The 27,745-nt window shown below is 40.8% G+C and overlaps 3 protein-coding genes across 4 annotated transcripts in view; 1 reads left to right on the forward strand and 2 right to left on the reverse strand.

Moving 5' to 3' along the window:
- Positions 1 to 27,745, forward strand: part of glis1 (GLIS family zinc finger 1) — a 267,434-nt gene that overhangs the window by 59,885 nt on the left and 179,804 nt on the right. The gene's annotated exons all lie outside the window — the stretch shown is intronic.
- Positions 3,612 to 6,152, reverse strand: LOC134298662 (uncharacterized). Its single transcript, XM_062979607.1, has one exon. It carries the CDS (start codon positions 6,150 to 6,152, stop codon positions 3,612 to 3,614), a length of 2,541 nt encoding a protein of 846 aa, XP_062835677.1.
- On the reverse strand, positions 12,327 to 13,618 carry LOC134298663 (uncharacterized). The gene has a single exon (XM_062979615.1). It carries the CDS (start codon positions 13,401 to 13,403, stop codon positions 12,327 to 12,329), a length of 1,077 nt encoding a protein of 358 aa, XP_062835685.1. The 5' UTR covers positions 13,404 to 13,618.

Below are 27,745 nucleotides of genomic sequence, written 5' to 3' on the forward strand. Positions count from 1 at the left end.
CTTGTGTGAACTCAGCTCCACCCATAGATTCCCTATATCAGTTCTACTCAAAGTGTAGTCTCAAACTAGTGTTAATCACTGAGCCATTGGCCCCTTCCACACAGACGTATAACCCAGAATATCAAAGCAGAAAATCTCACAATATCTGCTCTGAACTGGGATAGCTGAGTCCACACTGCCATATATTCCAGTTCAAAGCAGATAATGTGGGATTTTATTCAGCTGTGTGGAAGAGGCCATTGTCTCTTATAAAAATTCCAGGAAAGAAATAAAATAATGGGCAAAAGGTGATCCTTGGCATCTTTGGGGTAAAAATAGTTGTCAGTCCATCACATCATATCACATGAGAAGCAATGCTGCGGGTCTCTCCTTTTGATGAGGAAGTAAGCATAAGAAGCAGGTGATTTGAAAAATGCTATGAACATTGGTTCTTGCTGGATCAGACCCAAGTTGTTTCTCATTCAGCATAGTATCAAAATATATCTATGGAAAAGCAATCAAATGGAACATAAGAAGAGTAGACTTCCCCCATGAATGTGCCTTAATATGTTGAATTCAGAAGCTGATCTTGGAAGTAGTAAATACTCGTAATGGCTGTCTTTTACAATAGGGAAGTTCTCTGGAGGATCTGAAGTGATGAAACAAGACAAATTTCCTAAATTCTAAGCAAAGGGGAGAGAAAGAGATATGGTGCAGCTAAGGCATGATGAACTGCCTAGCAAGGGGAAATAGGTTAGGAATCTAATGTCACCTCTGTGAGGTTTTCCTTCCCAACCCTGTATGTTGAGCAAGAGATGCATGTGAGACAGAGACAGGCAGGACGCTCTGTTCTGAGTTGTCTTTTGAGGAGTGAAAGTAGAATGAAATTTTGGAGAGAGCAGATGTGCGTCCTGAATCAAAACAAAATGCTGGGGTTAAAGAGCATCACTGAGAGATCCAAGCCCTGGGAGACCTGTCTAGTCAAAGAAGCAAAGCCCAAAATTAAATACATTTTGTTTATGCCCATGCCATAATCTGTTTAGTCAGAAAAACAAATTCTGATTAGACTCTAAACAAGCAATTCCCTATGCTACAGAACTGGCCTCTATCACATGTGCCAGAAAAAGAGCCTCAAGAATACTTATAAACGTAGAACTGTTATTTCCTCTTCTTTTGTCTTGATTGTAAAAGTTAATTTGAATTTATTTAACTTGGAGACAGGGCGAGCAAGGTACTTAATGGGAAAGAAAAATAAATCAGATTGTGTTATGCTTTTCCTGAAATACATGCATAAGGATTTATTATCTAATGGAATTTTTTGTCTTAAGTAGTAAAGATTTTCAATATCAGTCAAATCTTAATCTTGTGACATTTTCCCTTCATCTCCACTGTCATCAGCTGTTCATCTTCCATGTATTTTTTGCTGTAGCATCCATACCTTATGGTCCTCCCTAGAATCTCTGGCCCCTTCCACACAGCTGAATAAAATCCACATTGAACTGGATTATATGGCAGTGTGAACTCAGATAATCCAGTTCAAAGCAGATATTGTGTATTTTCTGCCTTGATATTCTGGGTTATATGACTGTGTGGAAGGGCCCTGTATGTGATGCCATCTCTCCCTTTCTTCCACCCTGTCTTGTTTCAAAGCAACGTCTTCCATGAACCCTAAAAAGGTTCTTGTTGATCGTAGTCCAGGCATTGGCAAACTTGGGCCCTCCAGAGATTTTGGACTTCAACTCCCACAATTCCTAACAGCCAGTAGGCTGTTAGGAATTGTGGGAGTTGAAGTCCAAAACCCCTGGAAGGCCTAAGTTTGCCCTTCTTCTTAGGCGATCCCTCGTAGGTCGAGGATGATGGTCCTCTGTTTCTGGTGTCTTGGGGGTGTGTCCATAGGTGGCTGAAGAGACCTATTCTTGATTCGCATGTTCTCCTGCAGTGAGGACATGGGTTTCCAGGTGGAAGGCGGTCCCAGTCAGGGTTGGCTTGACACGCCTTGCTCTTGGCACGTTTCTCCCTTAAGCCCTCCATTTGTGCCTCTTCGAACTCCACAGCACTGATGGTCACAGCTGACCTCCAATTAGAGCGCTCAAGGGCCAGGGCTTCCCAGTTCTCAGTGTCTATGCCACAGTTTTTAAGGTTGGCTTTAAGTTTGCCCATGCCTGTCACAGTAGCATCTTTGAATTGGGAATTTTGCATGTATATGTTATTTTCCGTTGAGAACACCATGTAACTGATAAACGTATCTGAAAAGCATTTTCTAAAAAAACACATATAAACAAATTATCTTTGCAGTATTGAATACTGCATTTCCCAGCCATTGGTGGAATACAGTTGTCAAGGGGAGATGAAGACCCAGACCTATACTTCAAGCAACCAGTTTCAGTGGTTTATACTTGTTAAGGCCATTATAAGATTCCTTAGAGACACAGCATTGCATGTTTCTCCATGTGATTCAGTGGTCCAAGCAATCATCATGATCAAATACTGTGATGGCATGGCACTGGGTGTTGTGACATGGCTTATTGCTAGTGTTGAGACCAGGTGGAGATGTGTTCCACAGCAGTTGTGCAGCCTGTGAGAATGTTTTCGACATACATTATGAAGCTATGTATCCCCATAAGGGATACAGTATAATAATTCAAATATAATATGACTTTCCACAGCTGAAATAAATAATCCTTCTATAAAGGCCCACAAACCTAGACTTGTATAATTCCCATAACGTTGTTACTCAGAAGTTGCAACTCCCCCTACCTCACACACAGTTGGTGCCAAGGGAAGATCTCTTTGGATTCTGCATACACGTACTTGGTTTCTTGGTGATAATATATTTTTCTGGCACTCAGGGACTTTTTAGTGATTTGTCTATTACCTCTTCACTCACTGCAGGTGCTGTAAGTATTGGAGTCCCCGTGTTCCTGCAGTGATAGTAAGGAATACCTGTGGTTATTTACAGAGTACCAGCCAAGGTCAATGAAGTAGATACTTATATCTTTAGATGGTAATTGTTCGTTGTTGTTGTTGTTGTTTGCCTTCAAATCATTTTCAACTTAGTGAACCTGTCACATGATTTTCTTGGCAAGGTTTTCCCAAAGGAGGGTTGCCTTTACCTTCCTCTGATGGTAATGGAGTGTGACTTGCTTGAAGTCACCAAGTGTGTTTCCATGGCCAAGCAAGAATTCATACTCTCACAACCTCTGAGGATGCCTGCCATAGATGTGGGCGAAATGTCAGGAGAGAATGTTTCTGGAACATGGCCATACAGCCCAGAAAATACACAACAATCCCAATTCATATTCTGGTTTCCAGAGTTGTAGTGCAGCACTCAAACCACTACGCCCGAGGTAATTATCAAGCTATATGAACCACAGTACAATTTCTTCTAAAGCATAATTTAGGTATGATACTTTCTTATGTTAGGGTTGTTGTATGTCTTTTGGGCTGTGTGGCCATGTTCCAGAAGCATTCTCTCCTGACGTTTCGCCCACATCTATGGCAGGCATCCTCAGAGGTTGTGAGGTATGGAGAAAACTAAGCAAAGAGGTTAATATATATCTGTGGAAAGTCTAGGGTGAGAGAGGTCAGTGTGAATGTTGTGTAGTTAATCACTTTAATTAGCATTGAAAAGCTTATCTGCTGTCTTCTTCCTGCCTCTGGGGCATCCTTTGTTTAGAGTCGTTAACTGCCCTAGGTTGATTCATGTCTGGAAATCCTCTGTTTTCAGAGTATTGCTTTTTATTTACTGTTCTGATTTTTGAGTTTTTTAATACTGGTAGCCAGATTTTGTTCATTTTCATGGTTTCTTCCTTTCTGTTGAAGTTGTCCACATGCTTGTGGATTTCAATGGCTTCTCTGTGTAGTCTGACATGATAGTTGTTAGAATGGTCCAGCATTTTTGTGTTCTCAAATAGTATTCTGTGTCCAGGCTGGTTCATCAAATGCTCTGCTATGGCTGATTTCTCTGGTTGAATTAGTCTGCAGTGCCTTTCATGTTCTTTGACTCTTGTTTGGGCGCTGCGTTTGGTGGTCCCTATGTAGACTTGTCCACAGCTGCATGGTATCCGGTAGACTCCTGCAGAAGAGAGAGGATCCCTCTTGTCCTTCGCTGACCGTAGCATTTGTTGGATTTTCTTCGTGGGTCTGTAGATAGTTTGTAGGTTGTGCTTCTTCATCAGCTTCCCTATGCGGTCAGTAGTTCCCTTGATGTATGGTAAGAACACCTTTCCTCTGGGTGGATCTTTGTCTTGACTCTCATGGCTTGTTCTTGGCCTTGCAGCTCTTCTGATGTCTGTGGTGGAGTATCCATTGGCCTGTAGAGCCCAGTTTAGGTGGTTGAGTTCACCTTGGAGGAGGTGAGGTTCGCAGATTCTTTGTGCACGGTCTGTCAGGGCTTTGATTGTGCTCCTTTTTTGACTTGGGTGATGGTTGGAGTTTTTATGAAGGTATCTATCTGTGTGTGTAGGTTTTCTGTAAACTGTGTGGCCCAATTGTTGATTGGGTTTGCGGATGACCAGAACATCTAGAAATGGCAGTTTTCCTTCCTTTTCTTTTTCCATGGTGAATTGGATGTTTGGGTGGATGCTGTTAAGATGGTCCAGGAACTTGCTGAGTTCTTCCTCTCCATGGCTCCAAATTGTGAAGGTGTCATCTACGTATCTGAACCAAACAGTTGGCTTTTTTGGTGCTGTTTCTAGGGCCTGTTTTTCAAAGTATTCCATATAGAAATTTGCTACTACTGGGCTGAGAGGGCTCCCCATGGCCACTCCATCCTTCTGTTCATAGAATCCAGTGTCCCACTGAAAGTAGCTAGTGGTGAGGCAATGGTGAAACAGGGCTGTGATGTCTTCTGGGAAGTTTTGTTTGATTAGTGTGAGGGTGTCAGCTACTGGGACTTTGGTAAAAAGGGACACCACATCAAAGCTGATCAGGATGTCCTTGGTGCTTAGATTGAGGTTGCTGATCTTTTCTATAAAGTGTGTAGAGTCCTTGATATAATGTGCAGTGAGCCCAATGTGGGTTTGTAGCTGTGTAGCCAGAAATTTTGCCAGGTTGTAAGTCGGCGATCCAATGGCACTTCCAATGGGTCTGAGTGGGATGGAGTCCTTGTGGATTTTGGGGAGTCCGTAAAGCCTGGGTGGGAGGGCTTCTGATTTGCACAGCTGTTGGCGTATGTCAAAGTTAATGGAGGAGTTCTTGATTAGAGTGTTCGTTTTTCTGGTGATTTTGTTAGTGGGGTCTTGTTTCAGTTTCTTGTAAATTGTGGGATCTAGAAGTTGTCTGATTTTTTCTTTGTATTGTTTTGTTTCCATGATTACTGTGGCATTCCCCTTGTCAGCTGGAAGAATGATGATTTCAGGATCTGAGTTGAGATCTTTGATGGCCTGTCTTTCTTTTCTCGTTATGTTGCTGGGGGGGAGTTTTGCATTTCTCAGGATCCTTGCTGTTTCCATTCTTACCTCCTCTGCTTCTTCCTCAGGGAGCTGGTAAATTGCTGATTCAACATTGGCAATGATGTTTTCTACTGGGATCCTGGTGGTGGTGACTGCAAAATTTCCTCCTTTTTCTAGAATGGATACTTGGTCTTCAGTGAGTTGTCTGTCTGTCAGGTTGATGATGGTCCGTGATTTATCCAGTTCTGGCTTTGGCTGTTGCTTACGGCATTTGTCAAATTTTTGTTTTTGTCTCTTGGTGTGGAGAACCATGTCTTTCTCCATTTTCTTGTAGGTAAGGCTGTCTATTTTATCCCAGTCCTGGGTATTCATCTTTTGGCTGATGTTGATGTGGAGGTGCAGCAGTTCTTTGTCTGTGTTTGCGAGTTCTTTACGGATGGTGTGGATTCTCTCTCTCAAGAGGTTGCGTTCCAGGCGGTTGTAAATGCGATGAGCCTGTGGTGTTTTGAAGGTCCTTTTGGCTGCAAGAAATTGTGGGATGGTATCTGTGTCTCTGCAGCGTAGAAGGAAGGTCAGGGAGCACAGTAGATGTGCTTTCCTGGTCCTTAGTTTTTCCAATCTCCGTGTGTCTTGGAACAATTTCTCCCCGTAGAGATGTTCAATGTGTTGTCGAAGGCTTTCATGGCCAGGATCACAGGGTTGTTGTATGTCTTTCGGGCTGTGTGGCCATGTTCCAGAAGCATTCTCTCCTGATGTTTCACCCACATCTATGGCAGGCATCCTCAGAGGTTGTGAGGTATGGAGAAAACTAAGCAAAGAGGTTAGTATATATCTGTGGAAAGTCTAGGGTGAGAGAGGTCAGTGTGAATGTTGTGTAGTTAATCACTTTAATTAGCATTGAAAAGCTTATCTGCTGTCTTCTTCCTGCCTCTGGGGCATCCTTTGTTTAGAGTCGTTAACTGCCCTAGGTTGATTCATGTCTGGAAATCCTCTGTTTTCAGAGTATAGCTTTTTATTTACTGTTCTGATTTTTGAGTTTTTTAATACTGGTAGCCAGATTTTGTTCATTTTCATGGTTTCTTCCTTTCTGTTGAAGTTGTCCACATGCTTGTGGATTTCAATGGCTTCTCTGTGTAGTCTGACATGATAGTTGTTAGAATGGTCCAGCATTTTTGTGTTCTCAAATAGTATTCTGTGTCCAGGCTGGTTCATCAAATGCTCTGCTATGGCTGATTTCTCTGGTTGAATTAGTCTGCAGTGCCTTTCATGTTCTTTGACTCTTGTTTGGGCGCTGCGTTTGGTGGTCCCTATGTAGACTTGTCTGTCATGGAACCCAGTTACAGGGCTTTGGTAATTCAGCTCTGTAACTGGGAGTCATAACATAAACAATCCCAGAAGCACCTGGCAGAAGAAGATAGAATACGCCTGGAAACTTGGGGCCGAAAGTATAAACAAACATAATTGGTTTAGTGTGTGAAAATGGTAGTAATGTGATATTGGAGGTGGGGCTTGATGATGATATTTACGTGTGGTGTTACGTAGCATCAAAAGTTATAAAAATAGTTGTATGTAAACATTGAGTCATTCCTGACTTTTCCAAAGTCATGTGTTCTTCAATAAAGATTGGATTTGAGAGCAGTTATCTCTAATCTGCGTTCAGACTGATCCTTTGAAGTGAGCAGGACAATTAAGTCAGGAATCCAGTTCTCACCCTCCTGCAAATTTGCAGTGAAGTGATAATGAGCAGGGAAGGAGATCAAAGCCATGACGGAGCAAAGGGGCCTCCGCTGGGAGATCGGCCGTTGGCGGAAGAGACATTGCAAGCCATAGCTTCCTCTACGGGGTACCCCAAGCCGGACGGTGTGACTCAGAGGATTCCCAGAGGGGGAAGAGGCGTTCCGGCGGCGGCAGAAACCAGCTGGGGATCTGGAGGAAGCATGCCGGAGACCGTGGCCCTGCGGTTATCCATCCTGGAAACAAATTTATCCAGGCTGTCGGAAACCGTGGGGAGGTTGGTGCCACTATTGGAAGAGAATCTCCAAAGGGAACCCATCCAATATGGCGCCGAGAGAGAGCCAAGTAAAGAAGGAGATTGGAGCCAGAGGGGCCAGCGAGCGTCAACGCAGAGTCCCGTGGCGACAAGGGACGAGGGGGACGAGGAATACTGGCAGGAACTGCAGTTCCGAGACAGAATGGCGCGCGAAGTGGAGCGCCAGCGAGCTCTGGGAACTCTGAGGCCGCCATCTCCAACAGAGCTCCCAACCCCCCGGATGGGCGTCGGGGTGGAAAGGCCACTGGGGCCAGGGATCGGGTCCAGTGGATTTGCAGACGGAGGCGGAGAGGAGCAGGGGATCCAGGAAGAGGAGGAGGATGTGCCGTACGACGAGGAAAGGCGTGATGAGGGAGCTACAGCGAGGCCAGTATGCGGATGGGCGGAAGGGCCGACAGCGGCGGCAGACTTTCGGGAGCCGCGCAGAATGACCACCGGAGTGGGGCGCGGCGTGTTCCAAGGAGCCACCCGAGGAAACCTGATGCAACCCTTCCCCATGCCTCCCAGACAGCATCAACGGGCCGCAGAATGGATGCCGAGAAGGGAAGATCTCAAACTGGAATACGGAGGGGAATCAGATGAACTGAACTTTTTTCTAATTAGCATCAGAGGATACATGGAAGACAATGCACACACATTCCCCTCCGAAGCAAGCAGGGTTCGAGCCATCGGCAACACACTAAAGCGAGGAGCAGCCAGCTGGTACGTACAACTCCATGCCAGACACGACCCATGTCTGAGGTCAGTACCCCGCTTCCTCGCCGCACTGGAAAACCGGTTCAGAGACCGGCTAGAACAATTGAGGGCTCGAGACCAGCTGAAAGGAATAAAGCAGAGGGACAGAACAGTGCCCGAGTACGCAGAGGAATTCCTCCACCTCGCGGAAAGGGTACCAGAGTGGTCTGAAGTGACCAAAGTGGAGTTATTCAAAGAGGGACTACGCCCCGAGATTTTCAGCTGGGCAGCGCACAGAGATGACCCCGAAACGCTCCAGGGATGGATTCAACTAGCGGGGCGCGTCGAATCAACCCTGACCCAAATAAAGCGCTTCAGAAGCAGCGGCGGCCAGCAAAGACCGGTGGCGAGAGGTCGAGGAGAAACGAGGAAGCAGGAAAGACCCGGAGGGAGGCCGGGGATTCCCTCCAGAGGAGACGACAACAAACCTAGACCGGGATGCTTTGTATGTGGGAAAACGGGCCATCGAGCAGCAGAATGCTGGGCACGGAAGGGGGAGCCGCCAAAACCCCCAAAGCCCAAGCCAGCAACCGGGAGGCGCGCGGAAGAGGAGGTGCAGGCCCCAGAATCTTCAGAAAAATTGGTGAGTCGGGACAAACGCATGATAGTAGTGCCAATCTGCCTCTCGGGACTAGAGAATCAGGCCACCTGCAAGGCATTTGTGGATTGTGGTTGTTCTAGAAATATTATAACTCCGGAATTAGCAGGAGCGCTGAAATGCCAGCAGATGGCGCTTGACTCCCCAATTGCATTTTCGCAGCTAGATGGATCAGTCGCTGCTGGGGAAGTATCTACAAAGGAAATACGGGAGGTCCCATGTAAAATAGGCAAATGGGAAGGAAGAATATCCTTTGTAATAGCCCCTATTGCCACATACCACGTAATATTAGGGATACCATGGCTCGAACAGGCAAATCCTGAAGTAGATTGGAGAGGAAAGAGCTTAGCATTCAAAGAACAGCAGACGCAATGGGAGATAAGCAAAATTGCAGAAGAGGAGGACGAGGAAGATGAAGCAGGTGAGATAAACCCACAGCTATTGCCACCTGAATACAGAGACTTTGTGGATGTTTTCAATCAGAAAGAGGCCAGTAAATTGCCTCCCAAAAGGAATATAGAAGTAGAAATTGAAATAACCCCAGGAGCAGACTTACCAAAACCAAAAGTGTATCCCATGTCCGTGCAGGAGAAGGAGGAATTGAGGAAATATATTGATAAAAACCTGGCGCGAGGCTTCATTAAGCCATCCAACTCTCCTCTCGGAGCCCCAGTGTTATTTAGGAGAAAGAAAGACAACTCCCTACGATTGTGCATTGATTATCGAAATTTAAACGCAATTACTAAGGACAATAAATACCCTATGCCCTTAGTAAAGGATTTAATTACCGTATTGAAGAAAGGGAGCATATTTACTAAACTTGATTTAATTGAAGCGTACCATAAATTGAGAATAAAACCGGAGGATACTTGGAAAACTGCATTTTCCTGTGCATTCGGCCATTTTGAATATGAAATTTTGCCTTTCGGTTTAAAAAATGGAGGGGGTTGCTTTATGCAGCTTATAAATGAAATACTACACCCATTGTTGTACAGAGGGGTATTCATATTTCTTGATGATATCTTGATTGTGACTGAAGATAAGGAAAAGCACGTGAAATTGGTCCGGGAAGTTTTGCAGAGACTAAGAGAAGCAAAGCTGTACGCAAAACTGTCCAAATGTGAATTTAATAAAACTCAAATTGACTTTCTGGGGTATCGGATATCTCCAGAAGGGTTAGCTATGGATCCAGCTAAAGTATCAGATGTAAAAGAATGGGGAGTGCCTCAAACAAGGAGGCAATTGCAATCGTTTCTGGGGTTTGCAAATTTTTATAGATCCTTCATAAAAGGCTTTGCGCAAATAACCGCACCCCTTACTGAACTTTTAAAAACAAAAGGGAAAGGAGAGACAGCAAAAGTAAAAGCTCCTGGCGCCAAACTAAGTTGGACGCCAGAATGCCAAAAGGCATTTGAAACCCTAAAAGAATGCTTCACAGAAGAACCCATTCTAAAACACCCCGATATCAGGAGCCCTTTCATAATCCATTGCGATGCCTCAGACTGCGCGTATGGGGCAGTACTATTGCAAAAGGATCAAAATGGGAACTTAAAGCCCTGTGGATATTTGTCCCGGAAGTTCAGCGAAACTGAAAAGTGTTGGCCGATATGGGAAAAAGAGGCACTAGCCATATTAAAAGCCTTAGAATGCTGGCGACACTTTCTCGAAGGAAGCGGAATCCCATTTGAAATTTGGTCTGACCATAAGAACCTCCAGTATTTAAAGTCCCCTCGGAAATTGTCCCCCAAACAGATTAGATGGGCACAATACTTCAGCAGGTTCGATTTCCAATTAAAGTTTTTTCAAGGGAAGCAGAATGTCTTGGCAGATGCTCTTTCACGCATGCCTCAACACGAAGGAATACCCACAGCAAAAGAGGGAACAATATTCTCTGATAAACAATGGGGCTTAGCTGTCAGGACAAGAGCACAAACCCAAAAGGAGAACACTGCTATGGTTGAACTCGACGGAAAAGATAATTGGGGAAACGAGCTGAAACAGTCTTATGAAGGAGACCAATGGATCGCGTCCAATGCAGAACAGGGGGAGCAGAAGGGGGGATTTTGGTTTGTGAACAAGAAACTGTATATCCCAGCAACATTAAGGATCAAGATTTTGCATCGTTTTCACAATAACCAGAGCGCTGGTCATACAGGGATTACAAAAACAACCAAAGCAATAGCAAAACATTGCTGGTGGCCAGGGATGAGGAAGGACATAAAAAATCATGTTGTTCAATGTGATGATTGTGCCAGAAATAAATCGAGAGGAGGGAAGCCAATGGGATTATTACAAACAGTAGCAGAACCTACCAGACCTTGGGAATGTGTAGCTATGGACTTTGTGGGGGAACTACCGGTTAGCAAAGGACATCGTTATATTTGGACAGTATTGGACCTGTTTTCTAAACAGGCCCACTTTATAGCACTGACGAAACTACCATCAGCCGAGAAACTAGCTGAATTGTACATAAACCACATTTACAAACTGCATGGATGTCCCAGTAGAGTAATCAGTGACAGAGGAGTACAATTCACAGCAAAATTTTGGGAAAAATTCCTGGAAATACTAGGAGCAGAAAGGAGTTTAAGTTCTGCTTTTCACCCCATGACAAATGGGGCGGTAGAACGTACTCAGCAGACACTTGGGCAGTTCCTTCGAATGTACTCTAACATGAGACAAAATGACTGGTCTCGGTGGTTGGCTTTTGCAGAACTAGCTTTTAATTCGACTATACATTCAGCAACAAATAAAACCCCCTTTGAAGTAGTTTACGGGTATGAAATACAGCCTCTACCCCGGATGCCAAGATGGACAGAGGATGAGGGAACAGAGGCAGGGAAATGGAAAACACAAATGGTGGAATGCTGGAGTCAAGTGACTGCATCATTGAAGGAAGCACATAAAAAGTATAAAGCGTTCGCAGATAAAAAGAGAGTGGAAGGTGATAAATTGGAGAAAGGAGATTTAGTGTGGTTAAGTACCCAAAACATCAAACTGGGGCTACCTTCGAAAAAATTGGGCCCTAAATATATTGGACCATTTAGAATACAGGGTGTTATCAACGAAGTGACTTTCCAGTTGGCATTGCCAAGAAGTTTGGGGAAAATACACCCTGTATTCCATCGTAGCTTACTGAAAAAATATATGGGTACTTTGGACAAAATGGACACATAGAATTATTGTTTTGTTTCAGGTTTGTGATGAAGGAAGAACTGAAGAGGAGGACGAAGAAAAGGAGGGCACCATGTCATGGAACCCAGTTACAGGGCTTTGGTAATTCAGCTCTGTAACTGGGAGTCATAACATAAACAATCCCAGAAGCACCTGGCAGAAGAAGATAGAATACGCCTGGGAACTTGGGGCCGAAAGTATAAACAAACATAATTGGTTTAGTGTGTGAAAATGGTAGTAATGTGATATTGGAGGTGGGGCTTGATGATGATATTTACGTGTGGTGTTACGTAGCATCAAAAGTTATAAAAATAGTTGTATGTAAACATTGAGTCATTCCTGACTTTTCCAAAGTCATGTGTTCTTCAATAAAGATTGGATTTGAGAGCAGTTATCTCTAATCTGCGTTCAGACTGATCCTTTGAAGTGAGCAGGACACTTGTCCACAGCTGCATGGTATCCGGTAGACTCCTGCAGAAGAGAGAGGATCCCTCTTGTCCTTCGCTGACCGTAGCATTTGTTGGATTTTCTTCGTGGGTCTGTAGATAGTTTGTAGGTTGTGCTTCTTCATCAGCTCCCCTATGCGGTCAGTAGTTCCCTTGATGTATGGTAAGAACACCTTTCCTCTGGGTGGATCTTTGTCTTGACTCTCATGGCTTGTTCTTGGCCTTGCAGCTCTTCTGATGTCTGTGGTGGAGTATCCATTGGCCTGTAGAGCCCAGTTTAGGTGGTTGAGTTCACCTTGGAGGAGGTGAGGTTCGCAGATTCTTTGTGCACGGTCCGTCAGGGCTTTGATTGTGCTCCTTTTTTGACTTGGGTGATGGTTGGAGTTTTTATGAAGGTATCTATCTGTATGTGTAGGTTTTCTGTAAACTGTGTGGCCCAATTGTTGATTGGGTTTGCGGATGACCAGAACATCTAGAAATGGCAGTTTTCCTTCCTTTTCTTTTTCCATGGTGAATTGGATGTTTGGGTGGATGCTGTTAAGATGGTCCAGGAACTTGCTGAGTTCTTCCTCTCCATGGCTCCAAATTGTGAAGGTGTCATCTACGTATCTGAACCAAACAGTTGGCTTTTTTGGTGCTGTTTCTAGGGCCTGTTTTTCAAAGTATTCCATATAGAAATTTGCTACTACTGGGCTGAGAGGGCTCCCCATGGCCACTCCATCCTTCTGTTCATAGAATCCAGTGTCCCACTGAAAGTAGCTAGTGGTGAGGCAATGGTGAAACAGGGCTGTGATGTCTTCTGGGAAGTTTTGTTTGATTAGTGTGAGGGTGTCAGCTACTGGGACTTTGGTAAAAAGGGACACCACATCAAAGCTGATCAGGATGTCCTTGGTGCTTAGATTGAGGTTGCTGATCTTTTCTATAAAGTGTGTAGAGTCCTTGATATAATGTGCAGTGAGCCCAATGTGGGTTTGTAGCTGTGTAGCCAGAAATTTTGCCAGGTTGTAAGTCGGCGATCCAATGTTCATAGAATCCAGTGTCCCACTGAAAGTAGCTAGTGGTGAGGCAATGGTGAAACATTCACACTGACCTCTCTCACCCTAGACTTTCCACAGATATATATTAACCTCTTTGCTTAGTTTTCTCCATACCTCACAACCTCTGAGGATGCCTGCCATAGATGTGGGCGAAACGTCAGGAGAGAATGCTTCTGGAACATGGCCACACAGCCCGAAAGACATACAACAACCCTGTGATCCTGGCCATGAAAGCCTTCGACAACACATTTTCTTATGTTACTTTCCAGGCCAATTCATCAAACCCAGTGTAGTGTTTACTGAGGGAAAACATTAAGGAAAAGGCAGAGTATTTTAATCCTTTGTAGTGGTTTATAATTTATGAGGGAACTGAAGTGTGTGGCACATCACATTCAATGCTGAAGCCCTCAAATGCCTTGGAAAATGCACTACAGAGGAAAATGAGATGCCTGTGGGTGAGATGCTATGGGACTCTGTGTAAGACTAAAGAGCCAAGATAACAGATAAGGGAGTGGGAAGATGATACTTTAAATTGAGGTTCTTTACAATACAACTGACATCTCAGTACAAGAGGAAATACTAGGTTTGTGAAGTTCTTTCTTCCAAGATACACTGAACATAATCAACAGAGGAACTAATTGTCCCTCCATTAAGACACTGGGCATTTTATTAACTTTGGTGAAAGTAGAAGTACCTGTATATTTAAAGGTGCTTGTTTTGTTGTTATACTGCATTTGTATTCTTTGTTTTTGCACAGCAGTATGCAATATATGGTCTTTCTGAACTTGTTGACCAAAGGTCAGCAGTTTGAATCCACGGAGTGGGGTGAGCTCCCGTCATTAGCCCCAGCTTCTGCCAACCTAGTGGTTCGAAAACATGCAAATGTGAGTAGATAAATAGGTACCACTCCAGTGGGAAGGTAATGGCACTCCATGCAATCATGTTGGCCACATGACCTAGGAGGTGTCTATGGACAACGCTGGCTCTTTGGCTTAGAAAATGATATGAGCATCACCCCCCAGAGTCAGAATTGACTAGACATAATGTTGAGGGGAAACCTTTACTACTACTGCTACTGCTACTACTACTACTACTACTACTACTACTTTGTGTTGTCAAATTCATCACAAAATTGTATGACAAGATTGAAGACCAGGGGACCATTCATATCCTTGTTTCTTCATCCCAACTTTTTTTTTACACACCACGTAATGGTTACCAGTCAGCAGTTTCTTGTTATAGTGGATTCAGGCATGGGAACGCAAATCATGGGGTCAGTTGTGAATCTTCCTAACTTGAGTGCTGGAAGATGCCCGTCCTTTGACAAAAGAAAGGTGAAAGGAGCAGCTTAAGAGCATAAAGTGATGGAAGATTTATAGTGTTCTCAGCCATTGTCAACATCAGTACACCCATGCCTTGTTCATAATATACTTTCTTTGCATATAGGTTTCTCCTCTTGGGTTTGTGAGTTGTTGTAGGTAATCAGATGTAAAAATAAAAACTCACTGTATAATTAAAACACACATATTTAAAATACTTAATTAATACAGACATGCACTGTTTATTATTAGTGCCAACACCACTGATTTCCAATTCAAAAACTGATTTTGTGTCTGTCTCTATTACTGAATTGTGACTTGTATATTTATCAGAGCCAGATTCAGACTCAACCATTCTGTTTTCACCTATTATTGCTTTATAAAATTCCGTAACTGAATTGTTTTTGGAGTTTGGATGAAAGCCAGAACCAATAACCAAAGAATTTGTTCCATGAAATTTAGTTCTGTGCTTTATTTACTATATTTTGGAGAAGGTGAAAAAATACTGGTATTTTTCAAGGTGAATCTATTGCCTTCAGTGTAACTGCTCAGGACTACATGAGTTAAGGTGAAGTATGGGTTGATTTTTAGAAGCTATAGTTCTTAACCTTTAACCAAATTAAAGTATGAACAAACAGAAGATAATAATTTACATTTTTATTTTAGTGCCACTAGGGGGAATTCAACTCATTACACTCATTGAGCAGCTGTCCACAGCTGATGTATTGTTAACTGGATAAAGCAGCCTGCTGCTTGAATCCTTCATAATTGTTTCTCTATAGTGTAATGTGAAAACAGTCCTTACACTAATATTTATTGTGGCATAACCTTTCGTGTACTAGAGCCCACTTTGTTAAATGCATGAAATACTCTCCTAAAATGGCTCTCTGTGTGTATGAAATGTGTCTGTATATCTTATTACATTCCCTCTCCCACACTGGTAAGAAGAGAAGAACATGCTTCACACAGCGTGGCTAGAAAGCCAAAGAAAATGCAGCAGACATGAATGAAAGGTTTAATGGGTGTGAAGACAAAATTGAAAGCAATAAGGATTATTCATTACTTCTTTTATGATTCCTAACTTCTAGTCATCTACTGGCATACACATAATATATTGTGATACACTCTGTTCTCATTTTGTGTTGTGAGATGAATAAAATATGAGAGGTCTGTCATATGAATTCAGTTTCTTGTTTTCTCTGGCCGTGCTGTGGGTCTACTGTATATTTTAAGGTTCTTGGTCACCTATATAACCATTTCATAGTTATGTTCTCAATAGCCATTTGTTGCATGAAAACTTAAGCACTTGTTAATTTTTGTAATACTGGCGTGAACAAGGAATAAGTTAAGGGGGAGCTTAGATGTAATGACCATAATTTGGCACTAAATAAATGAGACTAGTGTTCACACCATTGGTACTAGCTGGTAGCTTCTGTGTCAATGGGATGGTGAATTTGCTCCAGGATTTAGTCCAGATTTTAAGGGAGCAGAGTACTGAACCTCATCCACAAAATGGGATCAGGACCTTGGACAGCAAATTCTCTGCCTCAAGTCTCCAGATGCCATTGATTCACATTGGTTGTTGTTAATTGCCATCAAGTCAGTTTCAATGTATGGCAATTAACACAACAACCAATCTGAACCAATGGTGTCTGGGGACTTCAATATAACTGAGGAATAACAGATCTGTCCCTTGTCATCAACTGTTCTGTTCAAGTCCTGCAAACTTTACGTTCTGGGTTGTAAGTTCTCTCATGTAATGCAGTCTTCCCCTTTTCCTTCTGCCTTCTACTTTACCACACATTATTGCCTTTTCTAATGAGACATGTCTTCTCATAATATGATCAAAGAACAAAATTTTGACTTTTAGGGAGAGTCCAGGCTTGATTTGCTCTGGGACCAAATTTTCCATCTTTTTGGCACCCCATGGTACTCTAGAACCCTCCTCCAGCATCATGTTTCCAATGAGTTGATTCTCTTTGTAACAGCACAGTCACACATAAAAGTACAATGTCATAGACAGTTCTGCTTTTGGTATTCCATTGTGTGTCCTTACCATTGAAGAACTTGATTAGTTCATTCATAGCTGCACTTGCAAGTCCAAGTCTTCTGATTTTTTTTTACTCCCATCTCCAATTTTGATTGGTGATTGAACTAAGGTATCTTTGGCTATTTTGGTATCTTCATCTCTCACACTAAGAACAAACTGTTGGGAATTAGAAATGAGACTGATGGACTTTTATTTCTTTTCCTGCAGTGCTTTATTTTATAGGCTTGGAAAAATAGTAGTTTGAACACTACTGTGTGTTTTTAATGTCAGAAACTTTGCTTAAGATATCAAATTATAATTGGAAAACAATAGTCTTGGTTGCAGCCAATCCAGTATTAGCCAAACCTTTGACAAATTGTTGGAAAATGTTAATGAACATGTGACAAAGCAAAGCAAAACAAGTTCCCAGGGCCACCATCCTACCACAGCCTTCTCAAGAAAAAGTCAATAATAGAATAAGTAGCTACCTGTTTGGTTGCTCTTTCGTGACATGGAAAAGTGACTGTCTCATGGGTGGACTGGTAGTAGTGCCCTCACTACATGTGCCATGTGGAAATGCCCCAGAAGCTGGGTAAAGGCATTTGGCCATTGTCTTCTTCTGTCCTTTTGATGCCCTTGTGTTTTTTTTTTTTGTAAAGTCAAATACTGTATGTATTAACTTTCAGTCTTAAAACTACCCTGAGGAGTTTAATACTTCTCTGGATGTATACTATGGTGATTGGAGTTTAGACCAGCGCTGTATTCTTATGCTCCTCTAGTTTTGTACTTACCAGATGTTTCTTTCTTTTGCCAGAAAGGCTCTTAAAGGGCAAGTAAAGAGGGGAACAGCTTTTTGCCCATCTTTGATTACCCATAGACTATACTTCTCTGTGCTGAATGAATTTATTTTTTAAATCCTCATTTGTATATGAATTAATTTGTATATGAATCATAATTACATTTGTATATGTCATTTGTATATGTATCATAATTTCAGCACTTGGATGACTAAACAACTTGGACTAATTGATAAATAAATGTGAATTGGTAGAGGGTTTGATAGTCCAGGGCAAGCATGGGCTCCTTCGGTGGGGGAATTAGAGGGAACATCTAGAACAGGCATCCTCAAACTATGGTCCTCCCGCTGTTTTGGCCTCCAATCCCAGAAGCCCTTGCCTGCTTGTTCAATGGCCAGGAATTCTGGGTGTTGGAGGCCCAAACAGCTGGAGGGCCACAGTTTGAGGATGCCTGATCTAAAAGATACACCAAAGGATAATTATTACTGGTTCAGTCTTGCCCCTGTCAATTTACAATACACCACAGAGCCTGCTTTCCTCTGTGTTCTAAGTAAATCTTTTATTAAAACATTGAAGCAGAAGGTGTATGTATTTTCCCCCCTCAGAATTAACTTACTAGACATTTTGGAAAAATGAACCCAATCCATAGAGACTGAATGACACCCCAGTTTTCATGCAGTGCACTAGATGAAGTAAAAGTCTACATGCCTATACATTCACGGCCTTTCACTGCATGAACTCACTGTCTACCTAGACAGGCATTCTTTAGTGCCAAAACCTCTTCCCGGCTTTTCTGATCCATTTCTCAACCACGTATGGTTTAATTGTTGCAAATGGAATACTTGTTCTACAGAAGTCCAATAAATCTGCAGACCGTCTCCCCAGTAATCAATCACAGGTTACGAATTGCATGAGGAAAAAATCTATAAGCTATGTTCTTCATGTCTAGTAAGCTGGGTTATTTTCATGTCTTGTGGTTTGCATTTGGCCACTGTCATTTTGAAGGAATTTCCTGCCATCTGCGTTCAATTGAATTTTCTCACAGATTTGGACTTGCTTGTAAATACTGAGATTTGGCAAAAGGAGAATCTTTGTTTGTCCGGAGCATTTCTTGAAAACCATTATTATGGGTTTGGCACTATGCCAGCCCAGGAGAAACTCAGTAGGTAAAAAAAGGTGCAATGTACTCTCTTAATATCTTAAATGGGTGAAATAGCTAACACTGTTATCACTGTATCTTTCTTCCTGTTCAGGCTGTCATTCGATGTTATATATTCTCATTAGTGGAGTGCAAGCTGGGTTTCAGCAGCAAACCAAGAGCCCCTGGAATTATATTTATTTCCCAAGGGGAGTTGTTACTTTGCACCAATCACATCATGACTTTATTTACTATCCGCCCTAATGAAGTATATTTGGCTGCTGGATTTGTGTTGCAAATTAATACCCTAACTACAAAAATCAGTACCAGGCAATTCTTGAAAATAAAGCTGGGTAGGGTCTTAATTCTTCGATCCAGAACACTTTTTTACTTTAGTAATGGCTTCACAGGAATCTTCTCATGCTGATTTAGGATACCAAGATCATGTCTTTTGGTTTATCTCTGAGTTGGATTTTTTTTAAAGCAAAAACTACTTTAACATTATTTTTTAGGGCAATCATAATCCACATTCCAAAAAAAGTTTTTTCTTCTGGAAATGCTTTTGCGCTTCTTTAAGTCTTCCAGTGAAATTCTGTGGCATGCTTCTGGCCAAATACAGTAAAAATATAGAGGGTTTGCTCTTTTCATAGTTTCTGGTATCCACCAGAATGTATCTCCAGTGGATAAGGTGGTCATACTGTATTTAACATTAAGGTTATATATGTGTGTGTGTGTGTGTGTTCCTTCAAGATATTTTTGGTTTATGGCAACCCAAATGCCATTCTCTTATGGAGTTTTCTTGGCAAGATTTGTTCAGAGGAATCTTGCAATTCTTTCCATGGAAGCTGAGAGAGTAAGACTTCAAGGTCGCCCCGTGCGTTTGCATCACTGAGAGACAATTTGAAAATGAGTGAGTGAACAATCCTTCTATATATTTATATATGTCTACAAAAACATCAGAATGTCAACCCAAAAAAAACCCCTGTGTTCATTAATGAACTGGTCAGTGTGAGTACTATATTTTAAAACTTATTATGTGATTTTAATTCTTGTTTTAATGTTATGTTTTAATTGGTTGGTTTTAATATTTTTAACACACCTTGATTTCCCTTTGGGGATGAGAAATGTGGGATACAAGTATGGTAAATAAATAAATAAATAAATAACATCAAATTACTGGATCACCTGAATACCAAGGGGTTTTTTTGTTTTAATATTTTGAATGCATGTTTTAATCCTGTTATTCATTCTTCAACTTTTGAGATTGGATTAGCAAAATATCTCAAACAAAGTAATATTCTGACTTTTTTGTAGGCTGTGGACAGACCGCCTGGGATCTACGAATTAGTCTCCTGTTTTTAACACTGTATCCTGCTTGTTGATTTTAATGATTGTTTTTATTGATGTTGATGTTTTTTTTACTGGGATAATTGTTTTATTGCTTTGTTACTGTTTTGTTTGTTTTATCGGGCCTGGCCCCATGTAAGCCGCCCCGAGTCCCTTCGGGGAGATGGGGCGAGGTATAAAAATAAAGTTATTATTATTATTATTATTATTATTATTATTATTATTATTATTATTATTATTATTATTATTATTATAGTACTATGATATCCCATCTATGGAATTTACTTTTCAAAGTTTTGAAAGACTCTGGTTCTCAAAGAGCAAGGCTCTTTGATTTCAGTGAAGTTTCCAAGATTCTTTGAGTCACTGGTTTATAGTTTATTTGTTTACTAAAGAAAGCACTGGCTGTGTTTTGAACAAGCCAAATAAGGCTGGCACCACAAATAGAAAACAGATTACAACTGTTGCCATTAGTCAGAAAATGGATGGGTGTGTATGAAGCCCATAGAGATGTTTCTCTGGCTTTTGCTGCCTTACAGGCCCCAGAATGAAAGGTGCTAATTCTGCAAATAAAATGGGATTCTCTTTGCTGATTTATGTTTGTAGTCTAGCAGCTCTGAACAAAATGGGATGGGTGAGCTCATTCGCATCTCCACACATGATCTGGCCCTTTAATTTAATATTAAAAGATAAAATGTCTTCAGGGTATTTCTCATTCAATGTTAGGAAAGTACATATTTTTCCATACTAGAATCTGCCAAGACGACCCATGTCTAATGGAATTCTTTGTTGGTGCCTGCCCACATTACTGTATGTGCATTTAGGAATGCAAATGTTAATGTCTTTAAAATAGGGATGTATGGGTACTGGAGTTTCCTTCTTAATGCAATCTTGAAATGTTCATCTGTAAACTCAGAGCTGTTAACACAATCTCCATAATATAATGAAACATGGGTTGAGGTTATGTTGGTATTTGCTTCTGTGCTATTGTCTGGCTTATTGCTTTGACTTCTTTATCTCTGTTAAACTAACTGGATGACTTATTCACTGTTTATTGAATTTGGTAGCTGTGTTTTATAATGTATAAGACCTTTTGGATTGTATGAGGAAAGTAAGCTTAGCAACACAATCTCATTATGTTACAGAACCTTTGATTTCATGGATGCTTCTTGGTTGCAGAATTGTAATCTAAATATTGCAAATACGTGCAAGCTGTGAATTTATTTTTTTGGTGTATATGATTGGAGCAGATTGATTTAATTGGGTTTCCCATGAATACTTTTCATATCTTTCCTGTGCTATGGTGACAACCTGCCCACTAAATTTTAATGAGTAAAATGTGCTGTTTTATAACTAAGTATTGACCAACCATTTCATTCTTAACACCTCAGGGGATTGGGGTTTTTTGTGTGTGTCAGGAGCGACTTGAGAAACTGCAAGTTGCTTCTGGTGTGAGAGAATTGGCTGTCTGCAAGGATGTTGCCCAGGGGATGCCCAGATGTTTTTGATATTTTTACCATCCTTGTGGGAGGCTTCTCTCATGTCCCCGCATGGAGCTGGAGTTGATAGAGGGAGCTCATCCGCACTATCCCCGGGTTGGATTTGAACCGGCAACCTTCAGGTCAGCAACCCAACCTTCAAGTCATCAGGCCTGTTGGCACAAGGGTTTAACCCATTGCACCATCGGGGCCTCCAGGGTGTTGGTGACATGTCAGTTAAAGCCATATCTCACTGTGTCAATCCTGTAGTGTAGATGCACCCACATTAAATTAGAAATCTCATTGCTAGAGATATATGCATTAAGGACAGAATTGGGAAAGAGATTGCGTCCGATACTGGACTCAAAGCAGACAGCAAAGGAAAGAGAAACAAGAGACAATAGTATCAGACTCTTGGTTCAATGTTTTTGCCGGTTAGTTGTGTTGAAATACGACAATCAGCCCTTCCTATGTAGGTTGAAAATGAGTGGACAGCTGTATTTCTTTAGATATTGCTGGACTGCAGCTCCATGAAGCCCAGTCTTCGTAGACATTGGAGGGGAATACTAGGAACTGATGTTCAGCAACATCTGGAGGGATGCATTCTTTCTCCTTTGCAATATGGAGTTAACACAATGTATTAAAAAGAATAAATGGTCCTCTTTCTTTCATCTGTGTTTTTAAAACACAGCCTACAGGGAATTGTATTAATATTTGCCTTAACTGTTCAGAGAATATTATATTATTTTGTCTTTTTATGAGGCTTAGCTTCTAAGACAAATCAGTCCTTAGAAGTGAAGGGAGGATTGAAAGATTAAAAATGTGAGTGAAACAGCAATAAAAATTGAAGGAGTGTTTACTGATATTTCTTTTTGTGGCTCTCTGTCCTTTCAGCAGCTCTTTACAAATAATGGGCTTAATTTTTAAAAGATTGTTTTCATAAAAAACATTATTTTTCCTATTATAAACCCCTCATTTGTGGCATCACACAGTTACCATGAGAAAAACCTCCTGTTGGCATGCGGAGAGTTGCACTGTAGCATTGAAGGTAAAGCCTTGAATTCTTGGAGAAATGCCTTAATAGACAGACTTTGGGCAATTAGTATACAGTTTGCCAAACCACAGTTAAAGTACAAACTAAGATGTGGGTTAAAACGGCATGCACTAGTAAGCTAGCTTGAAGAGCTTTGCAATAAAGATTGAGGCTATATAGATCCACAGGCAAAATAATGTATCTTGACGTTGATATCAGTCTTGTTGGAACACACAACAGGCACATCTACACTGATAATTTAATACAGTTTCAAACTGATATTGAAGAAAGTGGTTTTGCTATGCAAATGTTTATGTATGAAATCCTGGAAACCCTTTGAGGCCTGGATGGTGATTACACAAACCAAAGATGTCCATTAAGGGCTTGCTTTCTTAGGCTTTTGTGGATGTTTGCTGTCTGCAATCTGAAGGTAGCTTAGAACGGCATTAAGTGACTACTGTAGATTTGGACATATATCGTCCTTCTCATCCTGATGTGGAAACACTTTTTCATACTTGAGGGGTTTAAGATGATTTTTGGAAAAAATCCCAACTCCTGTTTAATCCACTGTCTTGGGAAGAACCTTTTTAGACAAAACATGTCTAGTTTAACCATTGAATTGGTATTAGGATAGATCAGAGGTTGGGTGAGTATGGACCATGTTGTGGAGCACAGAGATGCAGGAGATGTGCCATCAAGGTTCTTGCCTGCCTATGAAGGACCGTGAGAGTTAGTGCCATTTTTCTTTGTACTTCTATCATATGTAAAGTTTATAATTTGGTGTTGGAATATTTGCATGCCCCTCAGTTGGGGGAATGGAATGGGATCTCTTGTAAACATTTTCCTGGAAATATATTGATTTTTTTTTTTACATTGAAATAGATCTGTAGAAGATTGTCAATTCTTCACCCACTTTCTTGGAATTAATTAACAAAAGGCAGCAAATTAGGGGGAGGGAGGAAACATATGTGCAGGCTCTGAAAACTGTATGCACCCAAACACACTGGGAGTGCAGGCGAGCAATTGGATATGCATGTGAATGGCAGGAAAAAGAGCAACAAAAACACCTACAGCTGCCGTGATTGTGTGACCAGACATAAACAGATATAGAAAACACAGAGAGTCCTGTCCTGATATGACTACATTTTGGAGGTCCCATTTGGTTTTCCAAACTGGTTAAAACAGTTTCATGTCATGGTAAGGAGATCAAAACAGGGTGGGATATTGTGCCATGGAGTTGAGATTCAACCCAGTCAACCTTCCTCTTTCTGTGAGAGAGTTAGCATGCTCTAATTTGAATTTAGATATTGATGTGTTCAAGATCATTGCTTATGTCTTAAAAAGGAAGAATTCTTCCTTGAGTTATTTTGGAAAGCTCCCTAAAGTAAATGGATAGACAATTGTCACCTTTGAAGTGATGATACTTGGTTTAGAGTTGCCATTTTCCATTGCAGCTTTCTCTGATTTTGAAAAAAGATATTGGGATTACGAATATGATAAAGACGTGCATTGTATGATCAGAAGGGCACATTGTTAACCTACTGTGCTATATTCCTCACTATCTTGAACATATCCAGGTTATAGCCCAGCTTTTCCCAACCTGGTGCCCTCCAGATGTATTGACTATAGCTCCTTACTCTGCATCAAGCTGATAGAAAATAATGGAAATTGTAGTCTGCCACTTCTAGAGTACACCAGATTGGGAGCATCTGTGATAGGCGTTACTTTTTCTTTTCCTTAGCTTTGAAGAAATATGCCTAATGGTGCCTCACAGTTTAATCATTCATTTTGCCAGTGAATGATGTGAAGCTGTTGGGATAGTCAATCCTCAAACATTTGTGAAACCTAGTTGGAAATTTTGCCATTAACAGTGTATTTATTTAAAAGCAAGTGGGAAAAAATCAGTTTCATACTTTAGGGGGAATATTGTGCACATAAAACGCCAAAGCATTTTGTTGCCAACTGCTTAATAGTTTTTACTGAATTTATTTGAAAATAAGAACTTTTGCTTTCATTCTTTAATAAAACCAAACAACTTCCACATTTTTGCCCATAGCCAGTGAAGTTATACAGTGTTCTGCAAAATGGGCTTAAAGTTATTTTTCTTTCCATGTGTAGAAGGAATAATTTTGTGTACGGGATTTATTGATACACTTTATTTGGGGGGAATTGTTTGCTCACAGATCTGGGTTATTAAGTACTGCATACCCAATTTCATGCTGTGTCAGATGTTTGTAAAACTAAGCAAACTTATTGAGGGACAAAAGCTGACACATTTCAACCATTTTTAGAATTCTAGGTGTTGTAAGAAGAACAATGAGGGTTGATAACTTGGTTATCTAGTGATAAGGACAGATCAGTTAAGAAATCATTTGATATGTTCATGTAATTATGGGCACTTTGCAATGGTTCTGTAGTTCAAACTATCTCCAGTTTAGATTCCAAGAAAAAAAATTGTGGCTGGCGTGTTGGTAAGAGCTGAATCATTCAGACCTTAATTTAATAAGTGTGTCCTTAGTTTTCCTGGTAATCTGCAGTTCCAGCCTTATAGAGTAAAATAGCAACGACAATGCAATCTATAAACAGATGTGTTACAGATTTTCTTGCAACCATATTCTTTAATTGAATTATGAAAAAGTGGTGTTATTTATTTGCATGTTTGGGGCTCAGTTGTTTTACAGAGAATACTGGGTTGGTAGAGGAAATTTTAAGTTGTGTTGGTTGCAATGGCTGTGATGAGACAGAAAATTGTGGAAATGAAGGGAAGCTTTGTAGGGTACTTCACGATTCTGTTTACGCCTTGTGTTCCTTTCCTAATGCTTTAGCAGGATCTGTCTACAAATTTCTCTGTTATTCTTTTACATTATTGGCTATTGATCAGGGTTATGAATATGACCCATGTGTCTTACAAGAAACCCATCGCTTTGCTGGTCCTAAACACAAACTGTGGTTAACATTTTATATTAATAACTAGGGAAATGCCGGGGATTCAGCAAGTCACCATGTGATGAGTAGAAATGAGTAGGAATGGGGAGATCCAAGGTGTAGTGTTTGTTATATTATTCCCTTGCATACTGCAGGATTTGAAACATACAGCATTTTCACTACTTTGGACCATTATAGCAGAATCAGGGCTTAGCACAGCAGGTTAAATCGCTAGCTACTAAAAAATCCTGCCGATCAAAAGGTCAGCAGTTCAAGGCCGGGTTGGGGTGAGCACCTGCCATTATCCCCAGCTCCCTGCCCACCTAGCAGATCGAAAGTAGAAATGCGAGTGGATGAATAGATACCGATTTTAGCGGGGAAATAATAAATGTGCCCTTAAGGACATCGATCGGGAGGATATCTAAGGATGACAAAGCTCCTCAGCATAGAAGATGGAGTGACAGCACCCCCCCCCCCCCGGTGGTCGGAGTCGAGCACAGCCTCTAAGATGCCAGAAATAAGAAATGCCGTTACCTCTGTGTATTGTTTGCCCTTGTTAATTGTATAATGGCATTGAATGCTTGCAGTATGTGTGTTCTGTAGTTTGCCCTGAGTCCCCTCAGGGAGATAGAGCAGAATATAAATAAAGTATATTATTATTATTATTATTATTATTATTCCTCAGAATTGCAGAATAGCATGAATTAAGACTCAGCTCTCTTGGTAGATCTCAAGGTGATTTAATTGCAGTAACATTGCTAAGATTTTGATTTCCCAGCTGTAACCAAATGACCTCTCATCTCTGAATTGTATTCATGACACTGAAAACAATCTTGAAAAACCAATAGAGAATTTTTATATGGAAGGTTTGTAAGGTCTGTTCCATTCTGCTACTCAGAACAAATTTCTGTATTCAGAATGCTTTAATTATGTGTCTTTTACACCAACAACCAATCAACAGGTTTTCAAATTCTGAGGAAAAAAAATAAACAAACTCGAAACAGCTCCTGAAAATCAGAATCTTTTGCACCTCTGCAGTAGGCAAACATGAGATTTGTTCCTTTTAAATCAATGATAAAATGGTGGTGTAAAGGCAAATGATATTTAAGAACGATAATTAAGAAATGGCTAACAAAGCTTTTGTGCCTTTACTAGGAAGAGAATTTGTAGCAAAGCATGTTTTGGTCATTGGAGAAAGCTGTCCCATCCATCTGAGAGAGGGGGGAGGGATAATGTTTAAAAATGGTTCATCCTAAAGAATGTTTAGGGAAATACACTGGTCTCTAGGTTTTGAGGAGCAGATTTTCACATCTGTTCTCATTATGAGATTTAGATTTGTTATCTGTCACATTTTTATACCAAGATGCTTATGGTTCACGATAACATATTGATAAATGCAAAGCTTTTTCTCTGTGAACTAGTCGTAGTGTGTTTGATATAATATGTGAAAGTAGAGACTGATGATATGTGGAAGTGGTGACTGATGATTTCCGAATCATATTGAGACTTGCACCTGATCCAGCTTGAGTTTTAAATTTATGATCCTTCTATCAAGAAGAAACCCAATCATAAATCCCAGTTTATGGTCTTGATAATATTATGCCTGTTCCAACGGATATTTTATTTCTTTAGCCTTTTGATTCTTTCCATATGAAAGGGGGTAATGCCTATTGGGATAGTATATATATTTTTCTTTAGCAGTTGACTGTCTTTTTAGTACAGATTGAAGCATGGATTCCTTGAAATGTAAATACATAAATAAGACCTCTGGTTGTATGGTATACTGATGCTTGGTGTCTTTAATATTAGATGATTAAAGATATTGCAATTTAGTAATGAAAAGATGCATTTTGGAAGAGTAAAGGTCAAAGTTATACTTGAAGGCTTCCATTGCCTGAAATGCCAAAAGTAATTTTAATCAGGGAGTTTTTCTAAGCCGTCGTCAAACTGCTTTTCCTTTCATGATTCAGAAAGCCCATACTGCTGATGTTTATAATTATGGTACACCATCAAAATCTTTGTTCATCAAACTTCATTACAGTGATTTATTTGACATAACATAATACTGGTAATGCAGAACAGAAACGAGGCTATAGGTTTACCAGCAAATTCATTAAAATAGTGTAAGCATTATTGCCAATAGATACACCAGGAACATAAATTATTCTGTTCTGCCTCTTGGTTTTATACGTACTCTGTTGTTAACAGCTTCATATAATATGATATAAAGTGACTACATTTTCACAGATTAGTGAATATTTCTGGAA

The sequence above is a fragment of the Anolis carolinensis genome, chromosome 4, assembly GCF_035594765.1.
Source record: "Anolis carolinensis isolate JA03-04 chromosome 4, rAnoCar3.1.pri, whole genome shotgun sequence".
Classification (NCBI taxonomy): domain Eukaryota; kingdom Metazoa; phylum Chordata; class Lepidosauria; order Squamata; family Dactyloidae; genus Anolis; species Anolis carolinensis.

Excerpts from the sequence above, each read along its gene's own strand:
- LOC134298662 (XM_062979607.1), bottom strand. The coding sequence starts at position 6,152 with ATGCCTGCCATAGATGTGGGTGAAACATCAGGAGAGAATGCTTCTGGA.
- LOC134298663 (XM_062979615.1), bottom strand. The coding sequence starts at position 13,403 with ATGAACATTGGATCGCCGACTTACAACCTGGCAAAATTTCTGGCTACA.